The sequence below is a fragment of the Ovis canadensis genome, chromosome 12, assembly GCF_042477335.2.
Source record: "Ovis canadensis isolate MfBH-ARS-UI-01 breed Bighorn chromosome 12, ARS-UI_OviCan_v2, whole genome shotgun sequence".
NCBI classification, from domain to species: Eukaryota; Metazoa; Chordata; class Mammalia; order Artiodactyla; family Bovidae; genus Ovis; species Ovis canadensis.
This window is the reverse complement of record NC_091256.1, coordinates 80,058,646-80,082,394: the sequence shown is the minus strand read 5'-3', so window position 1 is coordinate 80,082,394 and position 23,749 is coordinate 80,058,646. Positions and strand designations below refer to the sequence as shown.

Sequence of the window (23,749 nt, the reverse complement as noted above, 5' to 3'; positions counted from 1 at the left end):
TTTCCAAATGCCTGTGCTGTTCTGAGACAGCTGAAGCAAGGACAGGGAATGCTACCTTCACAGGGAAGATCTCCTGTCCAAATCCATCCAAACGTTCCACCTCGTTGATGTACATAAGCTCGGCTTCTGCTGGCAGGATTCCACTAAAACCAAAAGAGCATCAAAGGAGGAAACGGTTAAGGGCAATAAAATCAGTGGAAGGCCCGACCCTCCTGGTGGCAAATTCCAGAACCGTGGCTTTAGTTCTGAGAAAAGCCATCATCACCCAACTGTGGGCACGGTGCATTGCTAAGTAATTCATTAACATTTCCCCCAGTAATCTTTCACTCAACAGGGAATAATAAGAGGAAGGCAAAGCATTTAATTGAGAGCCCCAGCCCTATGAACATGGATTATCCAGAAGTCCTGGTGAATAATGCTGACCATTGGAGGGGGGTTGAAAAAAAATATTTTTCTCCAACCTGGGAAAAATATCTCCACTGTTAAGAAAAAAAGAAGGAAGAAAGGAAAAAGATTATGAGGATGACAATTTGGGAGCCAAGTAACCAAGTTAAGAGAGTCCAGGACCGCTGCACACATCCTCTGAGGTTGGAAGTGGTGGTGGTTTAGTTGGAAGGGAAGCTGTTTATTTTCTATTCATCCCAAAGAGCTCCAAGCAGCCCTGAGCAAGCTCTCAGTGATGACCTGAATCTCACCATTTTTCTCCCTGACCTTGACTTTCCCACCCAAAGTAGCTCTTGAGGTCTACACTCAGCACAGGCAGCCCCAGGCTTCCCAAGTCCAGCAGCAGAGTTTTAGGAAGGTCACAGAGAGGAAGTCCTCTGGCCAACAGCTCCACATCAGCGTGGGTCTACCGGTGTCAAAGAACAGGGGAAAGGGGGGATGGTGGGGGGAGAAAGGAAAAAAAAAGGAAGAGAAAAAAAAGAAAGGGGAGTAGGGGCAGGGAGCACAGTTTTCCAGTCTGCATGCACTCTCAGAACAGAGCTGAGTCACTTGCTACAAGGAACAGAACTGCGCGGACTCAAGCCGCAGGCTGCGGGCTGGGGGCCACCACCTCCTGTCTCAGACAGGACAGCGGGCAGCCCTGCCTCACCTGTGGGCTTTGCGCTCCTGGGCCACCTTCTGCGTCAGTTCCTCCAGAACAGCTTCTTCCAGGGCCAAGTCCTGTCAAAATGGAAAGCAGTTCAGGTCCCTAGCAATTTTGCTCGTAAGCCTTGAACACGCTCCTTTTTTCTAAAAGATATCCCTGACCCGCCTCACTTCCTCAACCTCCCTTTACTCCTCTGCAATTCCTTTTTCTTTTAAAGTTAATTTTTTACTGGAGTAGAGTGGCCTTACAATGTTGTGTTAGTTTCTACTGGACAGCAAAGCAGATCAGCTTTAAAGTGTTAAAGTGGTAGTCACTCAGTCATGTCTGACTCTTGGTGGTCCATGGACTGCAGCCCGCCAGGCTCCTCTGTCCATAGGGTTTCCCAGGCAAGAATATTGGAATGGGTAGCCATTCCCTTTTCCAGGGGATCTTACCAACCCAGGGATCGAACCTGGGTCTCCTGCATTGCAAGCGGATTCTTTACTATCTGAGCTACTATGGAAACCCAAATCAGCTTTAAGTATACAGATACCTTGGAGAAGGCAATGGCATCCCACTCCAGTACTCTTGCCTGGAAAATCCCATGGATGGAGGAGCCTGGTAGGCTGCAGTCCATGGGGTCGCTACGAGCTGGACACAACTGAGTGACTTCACTTTCACTTTTCACTTTCATGCACTGGAGGAGGAAATGGCAACCCACTCCAGTGTTCTTGCCTGGAGAACCCCAGGGACGGTGGAGACTGGTGGGCTGTGGGAGACAGACTGGTGGCCTATGGGGTCTCACAGAATCGGACACAACTAAAGCGACTTTGCAGCAGCAGCAGCAGCATACAGATGCCCCCTCTTGTTTGGATTTTCATCCCACTGAGGTCACCACTGAGCATGAGCAGAGGTCCCTGTGCTATGCAGCAGGTTCTCGCTAGTTACCTGCTTTATACACTGTAGTGTGTATATGTTAATCCCAATCTCCCAATTCATCCCACCCCCTTCTCCCTGCTTGGTGTCCATATATGTGTCCTCTATGTCTATGTCTGTCTTTCTGTTTTGCTCCTTTTATTCCTTTGAATTAAAGGTTGTCATTTTTAGAACAGAGGTTCGTGTTCACTTTTGTAACAGGGCTCTGCATTATAACTTAGGCTACTCCAAGGCATATTTGGGGTTGCCACTTAAACTCTGGAGGGCCTAAGAATAGCTCTTTTTCATTTTGCTTCTTCTTCCCTATCTGCCTGTCTCTCAGACTTTTATTTAAAACGCTTTGTAAGGGACCTCCCTGGTAGTCCAATGGTTCAGACTCCACACTCCCAATGCAGGGGGCGCGGGTCTGACCCCTACTTGGAGAACTACGATCCTGCATGCCACCTGGCACGGCAAAAAAAAAAAAAATGCTTTGTAAGTGCCTATGCATTTTTAACAGAAATGTGAGGATATACAGGCAAATGAGTTTCCAGGCCATCATTTCCTCAAAAATTGAGCCCAGGAAGGGACAGTGCCTGACCTTCTTATCCACTGGCTCAATCCCAGCAAACTAATTCAGAGCCACTTTAGGCAAAGCAGGCTCATTCAGAGGCTACTTGGCAGGGCCTTGGGAGCAAAAGAGGCCACGATAGCTAAACTACCTCAAGGGAGCTCCGGAAGATAACAGCTGGGGAGCTAACCAGCTGGCGTCTCAACCAGATAAACCCCAGGCCCCTGGACCAGTGTTGTGCCAGCTCCTTTGGGAGTAGAGTCAACTGGACACAGGGCTTCTCAACTCCCCTTCTAGGACAGTGTGAGTATTTACAGAGCTTGTTAAACACCTACTGGGAAAGTGAGATGGAGTCTGGAGGCATAAATCCAAGACGGGGAGACCAGTCGGTTCCTGAGACACTGACTGGCATGGTGATTCTAAAGCTTATCCTGTGGGTGGCTCCAGCCAGGAACCCTGCTGTCTCTGCCTTTCCTAGGCAGCAACCTGGGAAGTTCTATCCTCCTCTGAGCCCCAGTGGAGGGCTGTGTGAGCTGTGTGTCCCAGGGAGGCCCTCCGAGGCTCATCACAGCCACTTGGGGGTGGGGGCGGGGTGTGAGGCGGTGAAGGCTGATGCTTTCAAACCATCCAAAATGCCTCATTCCCTTGGTTGTAAAATATCATGTACATAAAGATTACCTCCACTTCAGCCACTTTTCATGAAACACTATCCCCAAGAAGGTACATCTCAAAACTGTAAGAAACATCCCATCTCAAATGATGAAATTGTAAAAAAAAAAAAAAAAGAAAAAAAATCAGAATGTTTTTAAAGTTGCAAAATGCTAGAGCTCTGCAAAATTCTTAGAGCTCTGCAGATGGTCCTGAGACACCTTAGAGAAGACTGAGGGAATTACCGGCAGCTCTTATTTTTCATAGGTGAGCTGTTTCATTTGCTGTTGTCTGTTTAGCCACCCACTTGAAGCAACTCAAGTCCATGTTAGGAAATAAAGCTTAACGTTTTCAGTTTTACGCTGTGGGATCACAAAGATGCTACATGGCTTAGAAATCTAGCTCTGGGTATACATCTGGCTACCGAGGACCAGGGATAACTCGATATTAATTTTGAAAAGCCAATAAAAGGCGTGGCACAATAGGATAAAATAAAGCTAAGTGAAGATCAAAGAGTGCTCTAGTAAACCGCTGTCTCCGATTCTCTGAAAGAAGAAAAAGTCCAAAGGGACCCTCCACTATTGTACTCAACCCTACCAGCTCCATCTGCATCCAGGCCTCCCTGAGGCATGTGGCCCTGCCACTGGGCTGGGCCAGAGCGGCTGAGCTGGGATGAAAAATGGGGGGGAACGAGCCTGCACACAGCTGCACACCTGGGGAGCGCCCTGTGTACTTAACTTTGTTCTTTTGCTCAGCCGCAGAAATGCCATTTGACAAATTTCAGTGGCTTTATGAGATCAAACACAGCCATTCATCCCTGGTTCCCTCCCCCACCAAAGGAATGCATTCTTCCCTTTGAAAGCACTAGTGGAACCCAGCAGAAAGTGTACAACCTGCCATGGCTCCCCACCGCCTGCTCAATCAGGTCACCACCTGGGCCTGGCATTCAGACCGCGCTTCAGGGCGACCCAGACGTCCCTTCAGACCTCTTCTCCCAAGAGTTTGTAACCTCAGGCCAACTATTCCCAACACAAACCGCTTTCACATCTCACCCTGACGTCTTTGAGGTCCATTACACCTACCACTCCCTGGACAAGGCTTCCATGTTTGCCCCGGCAGGACAGAAGCCTTTCCCATTCTGGAGCTATATCTTCGGCCCTGTGTGTCTCTCCCGTAGCCCTTACCAGAATCTGCCTACTGTCTTCCTTACATTTTGTTATTGCTGCTGTTTAGCCACTCATTCGTGTCAGCTCTTTGCAACTCCATGGACTGCAGCCCACCAGGCTCCTCCATCCATGGGATCTTCCAGGCAAGAGTACTGGAGTGGGTTGCCATTTCCTTCTCCAGGGGATCTTCTCCACCCAGGGATTGAACCTGGGTCCCCTGAGTTGCATATATACATATATCCACTCATTTTTACATTCTTTTCCCACATAGGCCATTATGGAGTACTGAGTAGAGTCTGAACTACACAAAGCTGCTGAGTGATCACTGATACCCTCTGCTTGTCCTCTGTCTGCTCACATTTCAAATAGCACAGAGTATTCATGCCTAGAAAACATGCACTTCAGCATCCTGTGCTTGCCTGAGACAGAAAAATACGCTGATGATGATGATAACATGAATGACGACGACAGTGATGAATGAATAAACATACTGAGAATTTACCGTGTGCCAAACGAAGCACTTCACATCATGCATTCTCTCCTTTTATCCTCACAATCAGATCAGGCTTGTCATCCTCACTTTTACATGAGAAAATGGAGTCTTTGGCTAAATAACGTGCCCAAGTTTGTCCAGCCAGTAAATGGCACAGCCAGGGTACAGGCACTGAACACTTAACCCCTATATTCTAGACCGCCTGACCATGGGCCACAGTGCATCCAGAATACACTCTAGACCGCCTGACCACGGGCCACAGTGCATCCAGAATACACTCTAGACCGCCTGACCATGGGCCACAGTGCATCCAGAATACACTCTAGACCGCCTGACCACGGGCCACGGTGCATCCAGAATACACTCTAGACCGCCTGACCACGGGCCACAGTGCATCCAGAATACAACAGGGGTGGGGGGTGTGGTGGAAGGAAAGACACGCGCTGTGCTGTGCTTAATCGCTCAGCTGTGCCTGACTCTTGGCCATCCCATGGACTGTAGCCCACCAGGCTTCTCTGTCCATGGGATTTTCCAGACACAATTACTGGCATGGGTTGCCATGCCCTCCCTCCAGGGGATCTTCCCAACCCAGGGGCTGAACCCAGATCTCCCACACTGCAAGGGGATTCTTTACCCTCTGAGCTACCAGGGAAACCCAAGAATACTACAGTGGGTAGCCTATCCCTTCTCCAGGGGATCTTCCTGACCCAGGAATCGAACCAGGGTCTCCTGCATTGCAGGCAGATTCTTTCCCAGCTGAGCTACCAGGGAAGCCCTAGAAGATACATGACTGATGACAAAAGCCAAGGAATATTCACGATTCACACATACAGGCCGACATCAGCTTCTGCCACTTCATCCTCAACAGTGCCCAACAGGACTTTCTGGAACAATGGAAATGTTCCAGACAGTAGCCATGAGCCACAGGTGGCTATTGAGCATTTTTTAAAATGTATCTTATGCAACTGAGGAACTAAATTTAAAATTTTATTTAAGGTTAATTCATTTCAATCTGACTGTAAATAGGCACCCATCACTAGTAGCTACTATCCCAAAAGGGGAAGTTTTCGACCCAAGAACACCACCACCAATATCTGTCTGTCCATAATGAAACTGAATGAGGTCTGGGCTATTTTAATATCCAATCTGCTTAGAGACAAGTGGAGATAGGTTTTATTCTGAAAAAGATATGATATGTACAAACTAACTCCTTTACTGCTTCACAGCACTTAAACCTGTCAAAGCATTTTACCATCCACAAATGCACACATCTCATGCTGGAAATCAACTCTGAATATTCTCCTGGCCTCTGCCTAAAGGCTATGTGGCAGAGATCTTTAATGAGAGAAAGGTAAAGAAAAAGGAAAGAAATTATAGAAAATGATCAAGTTCATCACCTTCATTTGACACAACCACGCACACTGTAAAATTCTGAGGAATGAGCTTCATTTTTCCTTCCACCACGCACACAGGAAAATATCCTGACTTTTGAGGTGAACTTCTGAGATGTCAGAGACATGGACACCAAGTTTCATGCAGAACTTCTCTGCTAAGTGATCTGCAAATCTCTTTGAACAGAGGTTGATTTAATCAGTGGAATTAATAAGGTACCAAAAACAGCAGGTCCAGCAGATAATACTGCTCTTATCTTGGAATAAGACTAAAGACAGAGCTACTCATAAAAAGTTAGAGATCTTGCAGTATTTCCCTAATTCAGAAGACTAAGGTTAAGGTTCAGATGAATTTAGAGAAAAGAGAACCCTTGTATACTGTAGGCGGGAATGCAAACTTCCGTAGCCACTGCAGGAAACGGTATAGAGCTTCCTTAAGACATTAAAAAAACCATTACATGACCCAGCCATTCCACTCCTGGGTATGTACTTGGAAAAAACAAAAACACTAATTCTAAAAGATACATGCACCGAAAAGTCCACAGCAGCAATATTTACAGCTGACAAACTGTGTGCTCTGCTCAGCCGCTCAGTTGTGTTCAACTCTTTGCCACGGACTCACCACGGCTCCTCCATCCATGAGGATTCTCCAGGCAAGAATACTGAAGTGGCTTGCCGTGCCCTCCTCCAGGGGATCTTCCCAACCCAGGGATCGAATCCAGGTCTCCCGCTTTGCAGGTGGATTCTTTGGTGCCTGAGCCACCAGGGAAGAAGCCCCTGACAATCTACAGAAACAACCTAGACGCCCATCAGCAGATGAATGGATAGAGAAGATGTGCCAAGCACACGCACGTGCACACACACGCATCCATCAGCACATGAATGTACAGAGAAGACGCGGCAGGCACACGCGCACACACACGCGTCCATCAGCAGATGACTGGATAGAGAAGATGCGGCAAGCACACTCACGCGCACACATGCGCACACACACACGTCCATCAGCAGATGACTGGATAGAGAAGATGCGGCAAGCACACTCACGCGCACACATGCGCACACACACACGTCCATCAGCAGATGAATGGACAGAGAAGATGCGGCAAGCACACTCACACGCATGCGTGCATGCACACACACACACGTCCATCAGCAGATGAATGGAGAAGATGTGGCAAGCACACTCACGCGCACACATGTGCACACACACACGTCCATCAGCACATGAATGGATAGAGATGCGGCAAGCACACTCACGTGCACACATGCGCACACACACGTCCATCAGCAGATGAATGGATAGAGAGGATGTGGCAAGCACACTCACGCGCACACATGCGCACACACACACGTCCATCAGCAGATGAATGGATAGAGAAGATGCGGCAAGCACACTCACGCGCACACATGTGCACACACACACGTCCATCAGCAGATGAATGGATAGAGAGGATGTGGCAAGCACACTCACGCGCACACATGCGCACACACACACGTCCATCAGCAGATGAATGGATAGAGAGGATGTGGCAAGCACACTCATGCACGTGTATGTGCACACACACACACATGTCCATCAGCAGATGAATGGATAGAGATGTGGCAAGCACATTCACGTGCGTGCGTGCACACACAGGTCCATCAGCAGAGGAATGGACAGAGAAGATGTGGCAAGCACACTCACGCATGTGTGCACGCATGCACGCACACACGTCCATCAGCAGAGGAATGGATAGAGAAGATGTGGCAAGCACACTCACACGCACGCACGCACGTGCACACACACACACGTCCATCAGCAGATGAATGGAGATGTGGCAAGCACACTCACACGCACGCACGCACGCGCACACACACACACACGTCCATCAGCAGATGAATGGAGATGTGGCAAGCACACTCACACGCACGCACACACGCGCACACACACACACGTCCATCAGCAGATGAATGGAGATGTGGCAAGCACACTCGTGCGCACGCGCGCACACACACACGTCCATCAGCAGATGAATGGATAGAGAAGATGCGGCAAGCACACTCACGCATGTGCGTGCATGCACACACACACACACGTCCATCAGCAGATGAATGGATAGAGATGTGGCAAGCACACTCACGTGCACGCGTGCACACACACATCCATCAGCAGATGAATGGAGAAGATGTGGCAAGCACACTCATGTGCACACGTGCACACACACACACGTCCATCAGCAGATGAATGGAGATGTGCTAAGCACACGCGTGTGCACGCGCACGCACACACACACGTCCATGAGCAGATGAATGGATAGAGAAGATGCGGCAAGTGCACACACATTGCACGTACACACACACACATCTGTCAGCAGATGAATGGATGGAGAAGATGTGCCATGCACACGCACACACACACACACACGTCCGTCAGCAGATGAATGGATGGAGAAGATGTGCTAAGCACATGCACGCGCACGCACACACACGTCCATCAGCACATGGATAGAGAAGATGTGGCAGGTGCACACGTGCATGCACACACACACACACACACACACACGTCCATCAGCAGATGAATGGATGGAGATGTGCTAAGCACATGCGTGTGCACACGCACACACACACACACGTCCATGAGCAGATGAATGGTTGGAGAAGATGTGCCATGCGTACACGCACACACACACACACACACGTCCATCAGCACATGAATGGATAGAGAAGATGTGGCAGGCGCACACGTGCATGCACACACACACACACACACGACACAGGTAACGCAGCCATAAAAAGAACAAACTTGTGCCATGTGCAGCAATGTAGATGGCTTTGGAGAGTGTTATGCTAAGTGAAACATGTCAGGCAGAGAAAGACAAATACTGTCTGATATCACTCATATACGGAATCTAAAAAAATACGGCAAAGTACTGAACATAGCAAAAGGAAGCAGACTCAGACACACAGAACAAACCAGTGGTGATCAGCCGAGGGAGGGAAGAGGAACAACATGGGGGTGGAGGAGTGGGAGGTACAGATTACTGGACAAAAGACAGGCTCAAGAATGTATTGTACAATATGGGGAACACAGCCAAGATTTTGTAATAATTGTAAACTGAAACTAACCTTTAAGAATTCTATAAAAAAAAATTTTAAAGTTTTTAACTTGGGACTAATTTAGATTCCTCTCATGCACTAACACAGATAATTTCTAGCCTCTCAAAACTTAATACCTTTGTCTCCAGACACTCAATTCTCTCTCAGAGGCCACAGTAGGTTAGATGCCAAGCTCTGCCCATTGCACTTTCAAAATATCTCGTGTTGGTTTTTTTGTTTCTATCGTATAGTGTAGTAGTGATAGTCGCTCAGTCGTGTCCAGCCTTTTGCAACCCCGTGGACTGTACCAGGCTCCTCTGTCCATGGGATTCTCCAGGCAAGAACATTGGAATGGGTAGCCATTCCCTTCTCCAGGGGATCTTCCCCGACCTGGGAATTGAACCTGGGTCTCCCGCACTGCAGGCAGATTCTTTACCATCTGAGATACACGGACCAACACCTAATTCCTATGTCATGCCAAGAACACTCATCCGACATCCTCCTGCAAAAAGTCTCATTGCTGTAATCCAGCAGTTCTCAAAGTGTGGGGTCTGTGAACCCCTGGACGGAGCCCACACATTTGAACCCCTCAGATGTTTCCGGTTTCTCTACTGCCGCTCCCCTGAGTGGCCATCAGGATGGCCAGCTGACTCCTATCCAGTCACGCCTGCCACCTCACCTCTGCTCCTCCTCCCTCTGTCTAGAGCATCCCTTGCTTGCCCTGACCACCACCTGCCACACTGCTGCTCATCTTTTAAGATGCAGTTCACACACCATTAGTCCCTCAAGCCCAAAACACAGGTAACCTCTCCCTACATAAAATCCTGATCATATTTTATCACACTTGGATTTGCATTCAGATTTTGCAAACCCAGATCAGTGCTTTGAGCATGCACACACACACAAAGTGGTGAATGACCATGATTTATAAAATCAGAGCTGAATGTTGGAGTGGGCATGGCTTTTCCCTAAGATGGCTTTTCAAATATTTTAACTTTCCTGATGAAAACTCTTCTCAATTACTCCAAAGCTACCAAAACTTTCCCAAGAATAAAAACCTAGCCTCATCCCTAATTTAACCCTAGAATGGACATTTTAATTCATAGACTCTTTCAACAAACCCACGTGAGCACAAAATTATGAACCAGACAACCATGGACAAGACAGAGAAGCCCCCTGTTTAAGCACCATTGAGAAGACATTTCAGCTGACAATAAAAATGAAGGAAAGAAGGAACACCTTTAGATCCTGGGAGAGCTCTAAAGTATGCATATAAAAGGGGATTTAGCAGGAAGTGCTGGATGGGTGGAGTGTGTCCTACAGGCAGTCAAGGACAAGGAGGCGGTATTTGAATCAAGATCTGAAGGAGCAGTCACAGGAGGACCTGGGGCAGAACATTCCAGACAGAGGACTGATGGGACAGAGGCTCTGGAGTGGGACCAAGCTGAGCAGCTCAGAAGGAAAGAGAGGGACTTTCCTGGGGCTCCAGTGGCTAAGACTCTGAGCTCCCAATGCAGGGGCCCAGGTTCGATTCCGGGTCAGGAAACTAGACACCACATGCCACAACAAGAGCTCACATGCCGCGACTAAGACCTGGTGCAGCCAAATAAACACGCAAATATTTAAAAAAAAAAGGAAGAGCGCGCTCAGTACTCAAGGCTAGTGTATGAGGCAGGGAAGGGTTCTTAAGAGGTAAGAAAAGGCATCTTTATTTTTCTCAGGGTCTTATAAAACTCATCTCCATAAATGCAGGGACATTCTTCTCAGGGAATACATGTGTAAATTCCTCTGAGATCTTCGAAGGAAAGAATTAAATATCCAAAGAAGACAGAACATGAATTAAGAATAAGGAAGATACACTTACCATAGGAAACAGTACATATTCTCTGAGGAAATCTTGAGAATCAAACTGATTATAATCTCCAAAATCAGCTGAAAAGAAAAGGGGGGGAGTGTAGTCTTTATTATATGACATTAAAGATGGGATAAAATAGGGTAAACTTATTACCATATTTACTCTTCTCACCTCATCCTATTTCTGCACTAGTATTAAATACAAACAGTGCCAAGATGGGTTTGCTATTACTACCACTTTTACATAGCAATAATGTAAATATCAGCAGGCAAGCACTGCAACATATTTTCTAGAAAGAACAGAGACATTTGAAAGTGATTCTTAATCTATTTTAAGAATTTAAAACAAACTATATTTATCTTTTATGAAATACGTGCCAACACAGATCTTTAGACTATCTGCCAAGGGGACTTTTTAAAACAAGGTTAATTTTGAGAACTGAAGAGCCAAACCCATCTGCATCTCTTCATATATTTGCAGCTGGAAATTCCCACTGTAAATCATCCTTGGCAAGCAACGCTGCAAATTTTTACACCTCCTAAACAACTCCATGTGTTACAAGATGCCCCGAATTCCGTTTTGTCCTGTTTTCATCTCACAATTGTAAGTCTGAACACACATAAAATGAATACAGAGAACCTCTATCATAAATCAATAAATGTCTTGCATCTTATCCTATTTGCTCTCAACAACAACAACAACAAAAATCAAAACAGTATGATATTTAAATTTCATGTTAAATGTTCACTTTCAGGTAGAAATGGATCCAGACATCTTTAAGGTACCAAGAATAAAGGATCCACACAGAAGGCCAGTGTAAAGACGTTACCAAGAAGGCAAGGTTGCACATACAAGTATGTATAAATTCCTACAAGTAATTATAAGGTGTTCAGTCCAGTTCAGTCGCTCAGTCGTGTCCGACTCTTTGCAACCCCATGAATCGCAGCAAGCCAGGCCTCCCTGTCCATCACCAACTCCCGGAGTTCATTCAAACTCATGTCCATTGAGGTGGTGATGCCATCCAGCCATCTCATCCTCTGTCGTCCCCTTCTCCTCCTGTCCCCAATCCCTCCTAGAGTCTTTTCCAATGAGTCAACTCTTCACATGAGGTGGCCAAAGTACTGGAGTTTCAGCTTTAGCATCAGTCCTTCCAAAGAACACCCAAGACTGATTTCCTTTAGAATGGACTGGTTGGATCTCCTCGCAGTCCAAGGGACTCTCAAGAGTCTTCCCCAACGCCACAGTTCAAAACCATCAATTTTTCGGCACTCAGCTTTCTTCACAGTCCAACTCTCACATCCTACATGACTACTGGAAAAACCATAGCCTTGACTAGATGGACCTTTGTTGGCAAAGTAATGTCCCTGCTTTTGAATACGCTCTCTAGATTGGTCATAACTTTCCTTCCAAGGAGTAAGTGTCTTTTAATTTCATGGCTGCAGTCACCATCTGCAGTGATTTTAGAGCCCCCAAAATAAAGTCTGACACTGTTTCCACTGTTTCCCCATCTATTTCCCATGAAGTGATGAGACCAGATGCCATGATCTTCATTTTCTGAATGTTGAGCTTTAAGCCAACTTTTTACTCTCCTCTTTCACTTTCATCAAGAGGCTTTTTAGTTTCTCTTCACTTTCTGCCATAAGGGTGTGTCATCTGCATATCTGAGGTTATTGATATTTCTCCCAGCAATCTTGATTCCAGCTTGTGCTTCTTCCAGCCCAGCATTTCTCATGATGTACTCTGAATAGAAGTTAAATAAGCAGGGTGATAATATACAGCCTTGACGTACTCCTTTCCCTATTTGGAACCAGTCTGTTGTTCCATATCTAGTTCTAAATGTTGCTTCCTGACCTGCATACAGATTTCTCAAGAGGCAGGTCAGGTGGTCTGGTATCCCCATCTCTTTCAGAATTTTCCACAGTTGATTGTGATCCACACAGTCAAAGGCTTTGGCATAGTCAATAAAGCAGACATAGATGTTTTCCTGGAACTCTCTTGCTTTTTCCATGATCCAGCAGATAGATGTTGGCAATTTGATCTCTGGTTCCTCTGCCTTTTCTAAATCCAGCTTGAACATCTGGAAGTTCATGGTTCATGTATTGCTGAGGTGAGGCATTTGGAAATACCAAAGGCCGACAGCTCTGCCTATTTCCAAGGTCAGTCATCTGTTATCATACTTGTCACAGCTTATATCTTTCTTGATTTGACTTTCTAACTGCCCAATGAAAGTTCTCAGAAAAAAATATTCTACAAATATTATAGCTAGAGGATTTCATCAGATTGAATAGCGAACTTCAAGAATCCAAGTAAAAGGACCCCAGAGTAAGTTCACCAACTTCCTTCAGCCTAAAAGTGATCACTGAGGTCCCTCCAATAACCAGGATGCTTGTAATGAGCCCAATGATGGAAGAGTGAGAGGGGAAAATAGAGAGTTAAAAAAAGAAGAAGAAGAAAAGGAAGCACTTAAAGGAGAAAGACCCAATTGGAAGATGAGGGACCCATCAGATCTTTCTCTGCACCACCCCCCTTAAGGGTATCTTCTCCACTGTTTGATTTTTCAATTATAACCACTGATGGTTCTGTTATGCAGTCTGGGCATTGCTCCTTCCCTTTCCAGTCTTTAGGTGAACAGATGAGATACAACGTATTTTTCAGACTTCCAATCCACAGGGAGAAGCTAACTAATAAGCATCATACGGCCAACCCAAACTGCTAACCCATTAATATCCCAGGAATGAAAGTTATCAAGGAAAGGCTGCCACTTTAGGCATTTTAAATCTAGAAGGTTTAACTTTAGTGCAGAGTTTGGGATGAGAAGTTCAGTTCACAGCTTCTAAAATAACAATCCACACAGCAAGGACTCTGCAGCTGACCGGCGTATATTTGGATGGTATCTGATTTTAAGGAAAGTCTCTGCAAGGGAAACATGTTTCTTTTTAAAAAGAAACTTGTCTTTTATCTTCTTGTTTTTAACATGACTAAAGACAATGAAGCTACCAGTCGATAAAGAAAAATGTATAAATACATGTAAAAGATTACACACTGTGCTACACAAATAGGTGTGAAAATTTACAGAAGATTAAAAAAAAAAACAAAAACAGCTGTCTGATTGATCTAGATCGATGTAAGTAGGGTAGGATGAAAGATAAATTGACTCTAACACACATTAGCTATCTCACATTACAACACTGCACTTTAAATTTCTCTCTTTAACTGTTAGAATAAAGTACACTATAATGTCATAAGCTCTCATACTTGAAACTGATGAGAAAGTCACATAGTCGTAACATCAAGCCACAAAATATGACCACACTGGGCAGTGGAAAAATTCTAAGAAAATGGTCTACAAACCCTGCAATGGAGTTTTAATTAGAGGCAGGATGAAAGCTGCTATTTCTTCAAAAAAAACTAAAATTATACAAGGTTGAGCAATTTGCAAACAGTTTTGAGGAATCCACCATCCTGCCACCAAAAGTCACTACCTCTGCACTTTTAATGTAAGATACCTCAAAATGTAAAAAGAGTTACGAAGGGATCATTTAAGTAAATTTAACTTTTCCCTCCGAGAGGCTAGTGGTGCCAGCATTTAAGACAAGCTGGATTGTCACACACCGGTCCCCACTCTTACCTTGCACAGCTAAGCCTGCCAGCCGGATCACCTGTTCCAGCGAACACCGCAACCGCCCTTCAAGCACGTCTTTTTTGACTTGCAGGTAATACTGATATCTATTTGTGGAAACAGAAGAAGAAATCACCTTAAAAACACATACTTGGAATATATTCCCACGCCATGAATGCCTCTAGATATGACCCCTTGTGCACACAGCAGGATACACAGGTGATGTTGATAAAGGTCAGGTCTATAAAAGATGGAAAGTAACCTCTGCCCTGTTTGTCTTTGTTTGATGTGGCAGGTGCCACGTCCCCTTCGCTCTGAGTTCGAAAGTGCTCTCATCACACCATTTCATGGCAGGCCAGCAGGAGGAACTACTGATAAGGACCAGCTCTTCATAACAAGAGACTGAGGATGGGAGCACTCTTGCACACCTGGACATGCACAACACACAGCTGCCAAAGCCACGCCACAGTGCGCATTCCTGAAAAAAAAAATTATGGGAACACACTGTTTTTTTAAATCCCAAGGTTATAGAGGGTAGAAGACAAACAGGCCAAATCATTTAGAATTCTGCTAATGGACAGGATAAAGCTTTTTGGAGTCAGGCTCACCCTCCACATCTGTGACTCATAAAAATCTAATCAAATGTGACACTGAGCCTTCCAACCCAAAGTACATCCTCAAAGCAGCAAAGTGCAGACAGACAGAATGTGCCCATATACAACATCAACCTCAGATCAGACCACTGTTCTCAGAAGCTAACAGAGTGCTATTGTTTCCTTGCCAGTAAAATCGTAATTAGAATTACCTAAGCGTTTTGAAATCTCCTTATGCCAAACTTTACATCCCAGGACTCCACTTCCTTTAAATATACTCTTAAAACAAGCTACCTCCAGAACAGTCACACTTTTTAGGCATGAATTCTTGGCAAATGCTAGCAACTTCTTTGCTCCTGGTAACCACAACTCTATGTCTTCAAAACTTCAGCATGTCAACCAAGGGAACTTAGGAGTGACCCAAAACCCTGCTCTCTTGGAGAGAGGCAACCAGTCCTGAGAGCAAATTATTGCTGTCTCTGCCCTGATATCAAGGACATCATCACATGTCAGTAGCACTGTTAGTCACTCAGTCGTGTCTGACCCTCTGTAACTCCACGCACTGTATGTAGCCCACCAGTTCCTCTGTCCATGGGGTTCTCCAGGCGAGAACACTGGAGTGGGTAGCCCTTCCTTTCTCCAGGGGATCTTCCCAACCCAGGGATCAAACCCAGGTCTTCTGCATTGGCAGGCAGATTCTTTACTGTCTGAGCCACTGCGGAAGCCTATTACATGTCAACCTAGCACCTATTTGAGAAGAAGAGTCCAGTTCTCTCTACAAAACAGTTCTCTACTTCTTTCCTCTTGAGTCTACAGGGCAGGGTAAAGACAGCCATGTCAGCCTCTGGTGGGAAAGTGTGTGTGAGTCGCTCAGTCGTGTCCGACTCTTTGGAGGCCCACCAGACTTCTCCACCCATGGGATTTTCCAGGCAAGCTTATTGGAGTGGGTTACCATTCCCTTCTCCAGGGGAATTTTCGTGACCCAGGGATTGAACCCGGGTCTCCCACATTGTAGGCAGACTCTTCACCATCTGAGTCACTAGGGAAGTCTCTAGTGGGAAAACGTTTACTTAAAATTAGAAAGACCAACACTCTGAGTTTTCTAAATATTTTTTCTAGTCAAATTTAGTATCTATTAGAAAAGCCACCTATTTTTCCTACCACCATTTTATCTTTCACCTAAAATGTTCATAATCATTTTACAGGGTCCATTAAGGCAATGGCATCCCACTCCAGTACTCTTGCCTGGAAAATCCCATGGACAGAGGAGCCTGGTAGGCTGCAGTCCATGGGATCGCAAAGAGTCAGACACAACTGAGCGACTTCACTTTCACTTTTCACTTTCATGCATTGGAGAAGGACATGGCAACCCACTCTAGTGTTCTTGCCTGGAGAATCCTAGGGACGGGGGAGCCTGGTGGGCTGCCATCTATGGGGTCGCACAGAGTCAGACATGACTGAAGCGACTTAGCAGCAGCAGCATATACATATATATATGAGAATATTATTATTTATTCTCATTTTTCTTGGTTAAAAATTGTTTTATTCTCTTAGAAATTTTCAATACAATTATACAAAGTTATACAGTAGAGCAGGGCTTCCCAGGTGACGCAGTGGTAACGAATCTGACTGCCAGTGCAGAAGATACAGGAGATGTGGGTTTGAACCCTGGGTCAGGAAGATCTCCTGGAGGAGTAAAAGGTGACCCACTCCAGTATTCTTGCCAGGAGCATCCCATGGACAGAGGAGCCTGGTGGGCTACAGTCCAAGGGGTCGCAAAGAGTCGGACACGACTGAGCACATGTACAGTATAGTGTTATCAGCCACAGTCACACTATACATTAGTTCCTCAGCTCTTAGTCATCTTCTATCTAAATGTTTGTACCCTTTTACCAACCTTCCCCTATTTTCCCTACCTCTCAGGGGGTCCACTAGTGAGTCAATAATTTGACTTCCTGTCAAAATCAGCTGACTAAATCAATTAAGGCTGCACATCGAGGCTGCATATTGTCACTCTGCTTATTTAACTTATATGCAGAGTACATCATGAGAAATTCTGGACTGGATGAAGCAAAGCTGGAATCAAGACTGTCGTGAGATATATCAATAACCTCAGATATGCAGATGACACCACCCTTATGGCAGAAAGCGAAGAACTAAAGTGCCTCTTGATGAAAGTGAAAGAAGAGAATGAAAAAGTTGACTTAAAACTCAACATTGAGAAAACTAAGATCATGGCTTCTGGTCCCATCACTTCATGGCAAATAGATGGAGAAACAGTGGAAACAGTGACAGATTTTATTTTGTGGGGCTCCATTTTCACTGCAGATTGTGACTGCAGCCATGAAATTAAAAGATGCTTGCTCCTTGGAAGAAGAGTTATGACCAACCTAGACAGCATATTAAAAAGCAGAGACATGACTTTGCCAACAAAGGTCCATCTAGTTAAAGCTATGTTTTTTCCAGTAGTCATGTATGGATGTGAGAACTGGACTGTGAAGAAAGCTGAGTGCCAAAGAATTGATGGTTTTGAACTGTGGTGTTGGAGAAGACTCCTGAGAGTCCCTTGGACTGCAAGGAGATCCAACCAGTCCATCCTAAAGGAAATCAGTCCTGAATATTCATTGGAAGGACTGATGCTGAAGCTGAAACTCCAATACTTTGGCCACCTGATGAGAAGGGCTGACTCATTGGAAAATACTCTGATGCTGGGTAAGATTGAAGGCTGGAGGAGAAGGGGACAACAGAGGAAGAGATGGTTGGATGGCATTACTGACTCAATGGACATGAGTCTGAGTAAACTCTGGGAGTTGGTGATGGACAGGGAGGCCTGGCATGCTGCAATCCATGGGATCACAAAGAGTCAGCCACGAATGAGCGACTGAACTGAACTGAAATCAATTAATGTACATAACAAGTATCTTCACTGATTTTCAGGGACAAGTCCCTGGTATGTGTAGAAAAAATCTTTGTGTCCACTCACCACCCTGAGTTCAGAGGACACAGCCTTGCCCTCACCTACTCATTGCATTCTTAGCTGGTTAAAGGCATCGTGGAGTCTAAATCTCAACAAATAGGAACAGAGGTTACATCTAAAAACTTGTGATTGAAAGTCTTTTCCTGGTACTCAAGGGGCGGTCTGCTGCTTCTGAGTGTGCACAATTTGGAGCAAATACTAGATAGGATGCTTTTTAAAATCCTGTAAAGTTGAAGATACCACCCTTATGTGTGTGTGTGTGTGTGTGTGTGTGTGTGCATTTCTTTGTTGACGGAGTTTCTGGGAGTAATACACAATGGCGGGAAAAGGGGAAGCCATGACCCGCCTGCTCATTCTTCATAGGAGAGAATCGGAGTAAATGAAAATATTTTGAAGCAGTAACTGTACACGAATTTAAAAAGAAACAGCATGAGAGAGGATCAAAGTACTGAAGACCTAAGAAACCTGAATTGCTGCAGTTAAAATATGTTACATGTTACCTCTAGCTTCCATTTTTCCTCCCTGTTCACTCAAGCCAAGTCCCTAAGCTCAGGCATATTTTTCAGATGTTTCACCCAAGGAAAGTTACCATCACAGAAGGGCAGTCCCATACATTCCTGGGATCCACACGCCTGCTGTTTGCCTGCGTGTCTGCTGTTCCAAGGGGAAGGACGGCCAGCCCGCACATGGCAAGTGCCAAGGGTCACAGGTTCCACGGTTTCATTCAGCAAATCAAGAGCCCCAACAAAAATGCTTTACACTAGCACCTTTGCTTCAAGGAGCATGCACCCTTATTAAGTATCAATACAAGCAAAGCCCAGCGTTTTATAGCCCTTACTTAAATAACAGTTTCATGCCTAAAACCATAATCTATTGATGTACACTATTGGTTCATCTCCTGGAAGAAAGGAGACACAGGCGTTGGGAGCTTTCTTCTGGTGCGAAACTACAGTCCACGTTTTCTGGGGTGTCCTCCACCCTTCCTTCAGGGTTTTTCCTCAGTATCTCTCTGCCTCACTCTTTCCCTGTCCCCAAACTGGTTCTTGATTTTTCTCTGGCACCTCTCTTGTGCTTCTGGGCCAATTCTCCAGGAAACAGTAAAAGGTCTACTCATTCATAAAAGGTAACTTCTCCCTCAAGAGACTTAAGGAATTGCTTGGGAAACTTTCACTGAAGATCTTTTATGCTTAGAACCTGGTGGGTCTTCCCTGGTGGCTCAGATGGTAAAGAATCTACCTGCAATGTGGGAGACCCAGGTTCGATCCCTGGGTTGGGAAGATCTCCTGGAGAAGGAAACAACAATCCACTCCACCCTTGTTGCCTGGAGAATTCCATGGACAGAGGAGCCTGGTGGGCTACAGTCCAAGGGGTTGCAGAGAGTCGGACACAATTGAGCAACTAACACTTTCGTGGAAGATCTTTTATGCTGATAACCTGGCTGGTTCTCAGACAGAACACCTTCCTATGGAAACCCAGGCAAACAAGGTGGTCCTTAGGCATCAAAGATCTTTCAAGTGGCAAGAATTCACTGTGAAAGCAGTTAGACCTTTAAAGGAAGGTTACTTAGAATCTGAAGACCACACTTTCAAAACTAGGGGAGTAAGAAAAGAGGGATAAGGAAAAGTGTTAACTAGCCTATGACCAGAGAACCCTCCACCCGTGGCTTTTTTCAGAAAAGTTATTGGATATTAAAAACAAATAAACGAAACATCTCAAAACCTCAAGAAGAGACTCTCAGGACAGGAAGGAATGTTAATGTTTATTGAAGAAAGCTACAATGGGAATCTCACAACAAGAACAACATGCACAAAACCCCAAACCCAAATAAGCCAGAAGACACAGTTTCAAGGTGGGAAGGGAGAGTAAAGCTTGCCTATTCCTCCTGTTCATACAATGTTTGAAATTCTTCTAAATACATGAAACCATCCTAGCTCAAGTGGTTTCAACTCATCTTCTGCTCCGCGCATGGATATTCACACATAGTCATTAAGCACTTCCTTGTACGTCCAACTCGGCTAGAAGCTGAAGAGTTCCTGGAGAAGTCTAAAGGCAGTCTCTGCCCTGCAAGGATGCTCATCATCTCCTGGACCATTGCTGTCGTGGTTTCTCTCTCTAGTGCACTATTAAGGGTTTAATGCTTAAGAACCAGTGAGTAAAAGCATTGTAAAAGGTATTATCCTAGCATTAGCTACCACAGCTAGAAGCCTTTTTGCCCATCACCTGGAGGAAAGAATGAGCAGCTGAGACCTTGGGGAAATATAATCCACAGGATCCAGCTAAACAATAGTCATGATTTTATTTTTACCTTGCTGATCCTAACTTTCAGCTACAATTATCCTTCTATAAAACACATGAGCAGGTTCTATTACAGATCCGATGCTAGGCAACAGCGAATCCCAATCCACTAGCAAGAGAACACCAGGATGTTTCCTGGTCCTTTAGGTTAAACGTGGTCTAATACTGGGAAACTAAACCAAGGAGCTGAAGAATGCAGCGCTCTTTCCTGGAAGCCATCCAGACTACAAGAGAATCTGAATAGCGTTAATGATATGGTACAACAGCCATTTGAGACTGTGGATATTACTACATGAGATCACAGACACGGGAATGGAATCTGAACCACTTTGTTAATTGATTGTTTGCTACATTTCTGCTCAAAAGGCACTTTTATAAAATATAATAATTCTATCCTATATGAAGACCAAATTAGAGAATATGAGCTGAAGTTCTATTTCTAGAGTGTTTGGTTTTTGCTTATTTTTGATTAGAGATTCAATTCTAACAGAAGTCAAATGTAACAGCGAATCCTATTTTGGAAACATGCAATTTCATGGAAGTATACTCCACTCCACCCTGTCATAGCTTTGGGTGGAGGGGGAAAAGAAAAAAACCAAACTTTGTGCCAGGAAAGTAAGTATTTGCCAACTTTCCAAAGGGATCCTCTTTGAAAACCCAAGCCCACAAGGAAAACTTTTAAATAATTTTTATATTCAAAGACCTGGAAATAATCCATCTGACTGCTGAGGTCCAATGAATGCTTTTAGGTGAAGATTTTGCTTTCTCTCCAAGAATTAGTGAACATAATTGTGCTTGTTGAATAAGGGTTACATTTCTATTTTCAAAGTTTTTTGTTTTGAATCTCCAGAGAATAGTAATTTGTGGATTGAACGCAGGTTTCTCTGGGTAAAGTAACAAAGGCTTCCTGGTAACTGGTGCTATTAAACATCACACCTGGAAACTGGAAGTCACTGAGAACCTATCCCTAGAGATTTCACCTGTCTTGATTTTGTTTTTGTTCACTCACTAAGTCATGTCCAACTCTTTGCACACCCAGGAACTGTAGCATGCCAGGATCCTCTGTCCTTCAGTATCTCCCAGAGTTTGCTCAAATTCATGTCCACTGAATCAGTGATGCTATCTAATTATCTCATCGTCTGTCATCCCCTTCTCCTTTTGCCTTCAGTCTTTCCCAGCATCAGGATATTTTCTACACAAACTCAAGAAAATAAGGGACTTTTCCATGTTCCCTCCTCTCCCTAAGATTATGAAAAGAAAGTTTTAAAAAAAGCTCCACAGTGAGTTAAATCAATAAGGCATTCAGTACTTCTGCCAGTGGTATCAAAGGACTCTTTCAAAACCCCATAACATTATCCTCAATGTTTACAGATGTACCGCTAAGATCTTTCGTCTCTCATTTTAATTCACATATGAGGACTCTATCTAAGCACTTGTGCAAGCCTATTTCCCTTGCAGGTCTATTGATACTTCTCAGATTGAGAAATTCCATGTGTTGGCCTGGAAATTTGGACTGCGCTGCCACAGAACCACAGATGAGGCGAGAGAACTCGGAGGCAGAGTACGTGCTGCTTTTGAAGTACTCCCCCCGCCGACTCTCACAAATGAAATATTTTTTCCAAGTCCAGTTCAGCAGAAATGCCTTAAACACAGAAATGACATGAAAATCTGAAAGCTTTAAGATGTGACTTGGGGGGACTTCCCTGGCGGTCCAGTGGTTAAGACTCTGCCTTCCAATGCAAAGGGCTCAGGTTCGATCACAGGTCAGGGAACTAAGATCCCACATGCTATGCTAGAAAAAACTAAATAAATAAAATTAAGATGTGATTTTGGTTGGGCTTCTACCCACGAGGGCAAGAGCCTGGGCCAAAATCACAGGATGGTGGAGGCAGGAGGGCGAAAAGTCTGTATCACTGTTCTGAATGTCTGCCGAAATGCGCCACGGGGCTGCCCCTCCCAGAGAGGCACAGCCACTTACCGAATTAACTCTGCAGTTAGCTCTGGGGTCAATGACGTGGAGGAGCAAACGGCGCGTGCGGATTCCAAGCAGAAGCCTTCCAACCCATGTCGGGCTCCCTGTTCGGCCTCCCTCTGCCGTGAGACGTGCAGCACCCAAGCAGGCACGGTTACTCAGTTAGTCTGAGCCCCAGAGAAAGACAGCAGTGGACACAGCGGACATGGAGGATGGTGAAGGGTGAGCCTTTGGTTTTGAAAGCCACACACAGCTGGAGGTCATGCACTGTGGCAGCATGAGTTAGCCTAAGTGATCTAATAACGGAAGGATTTCAACAACTCAAGTCCAGGTCTTTCGTTTCTAAAGAAGGAAACTCCATTGAGGGAGGAGAAGGACTGGTCCAAGGTAATACTGCTCCTTAAAGGCAGGACCACCCAGACCAGAGCTTGGAGATCCGTTTCTGCACGGCAACCACGAGGTGACGAGAGTGGGATCGGATTCCCAGCCATTGTAGGCAAACCATCGATTTCACTGAAGTCAAAAAGTATTGTAGAAATAAAAGTACAGGAAATTCCGTGGTGGTCCAGTGGTTAGCACTCGAAGTTTTCACTGCCGGGTTCAATCCCTGACTGGGGAACTATGATACTGCAATCTGTGCAGCACAGCCACGTTAAAAAGAGAGAGAGAAACAAAAATACAAACACCACTGCTGGGTGATTTTCATGATCCCAGGCTTCGATAACCATGCTGCCCTCCCGCCCCTGTTAGAGCATCTATGCCACAGCGTATGAGACAAACACTGACGCAGAAGCTGTTCTGTGAAGACATTACCCGACACGTTTCACAGTTTGGCCCGTGGATTACTCAGATCTGTGTTTTCTCCCAGCAGTAGCCTCTGGGATATTGCACGTTCCTCCCTCGGAGGCAGAAGGAAGGAGAAAGAAACTGTGCTATGCATTCTAGCTACTCCCTGACAACCTTGAAAGACGCACTGAGGGAAAAAAGTAAAATCTAGAGCCTGGGTTCTCGGATTACAGGCTCCTACCTAAAAGGAGAGGCTATACCCAGAAGCAGACGCAGACTAGTCTCTTAAATGCATTTATTTCTAAATGCAACATGTTTTTAAAG

General features: G+C 45.2%; 1 protein-coding gene across 1 annotated transcript in view; it reads right to left on the bottom strand.

The window, feature by feature from the left end:
- PTPN14 (protein tyrosine phosphatase non-receptor type 14) overlaps positions 1 to 23,749 on the bottom strand; it is a 186,664-nt gene that overhangs the window by 41,306 nt on the left and 121,609 nt on the right. The window contains exons 4-7 of the mRNA XM_069544951.1: positions 14,812 to 14,909; positions 11,193 to 11,260; positions 1,094 to 1,164; positions 56 to 143 (exon numbers count right to left, since the gene is read on the bottom strand). Coding sequence (XP_069401052.1) covers positions 56 to 143; positions 1,094 to 1,164; positions 11,193 to 11,260; positions 14,812 to 14,909 — 325 coding nt within the window. The remainder of the gene's footprint in view (positions 1 to 55; positions 144 to 1,093; positions 1,165 to 11,192; positions 11,261 to 14,811; positions 14,910 to 23,749) is intronic.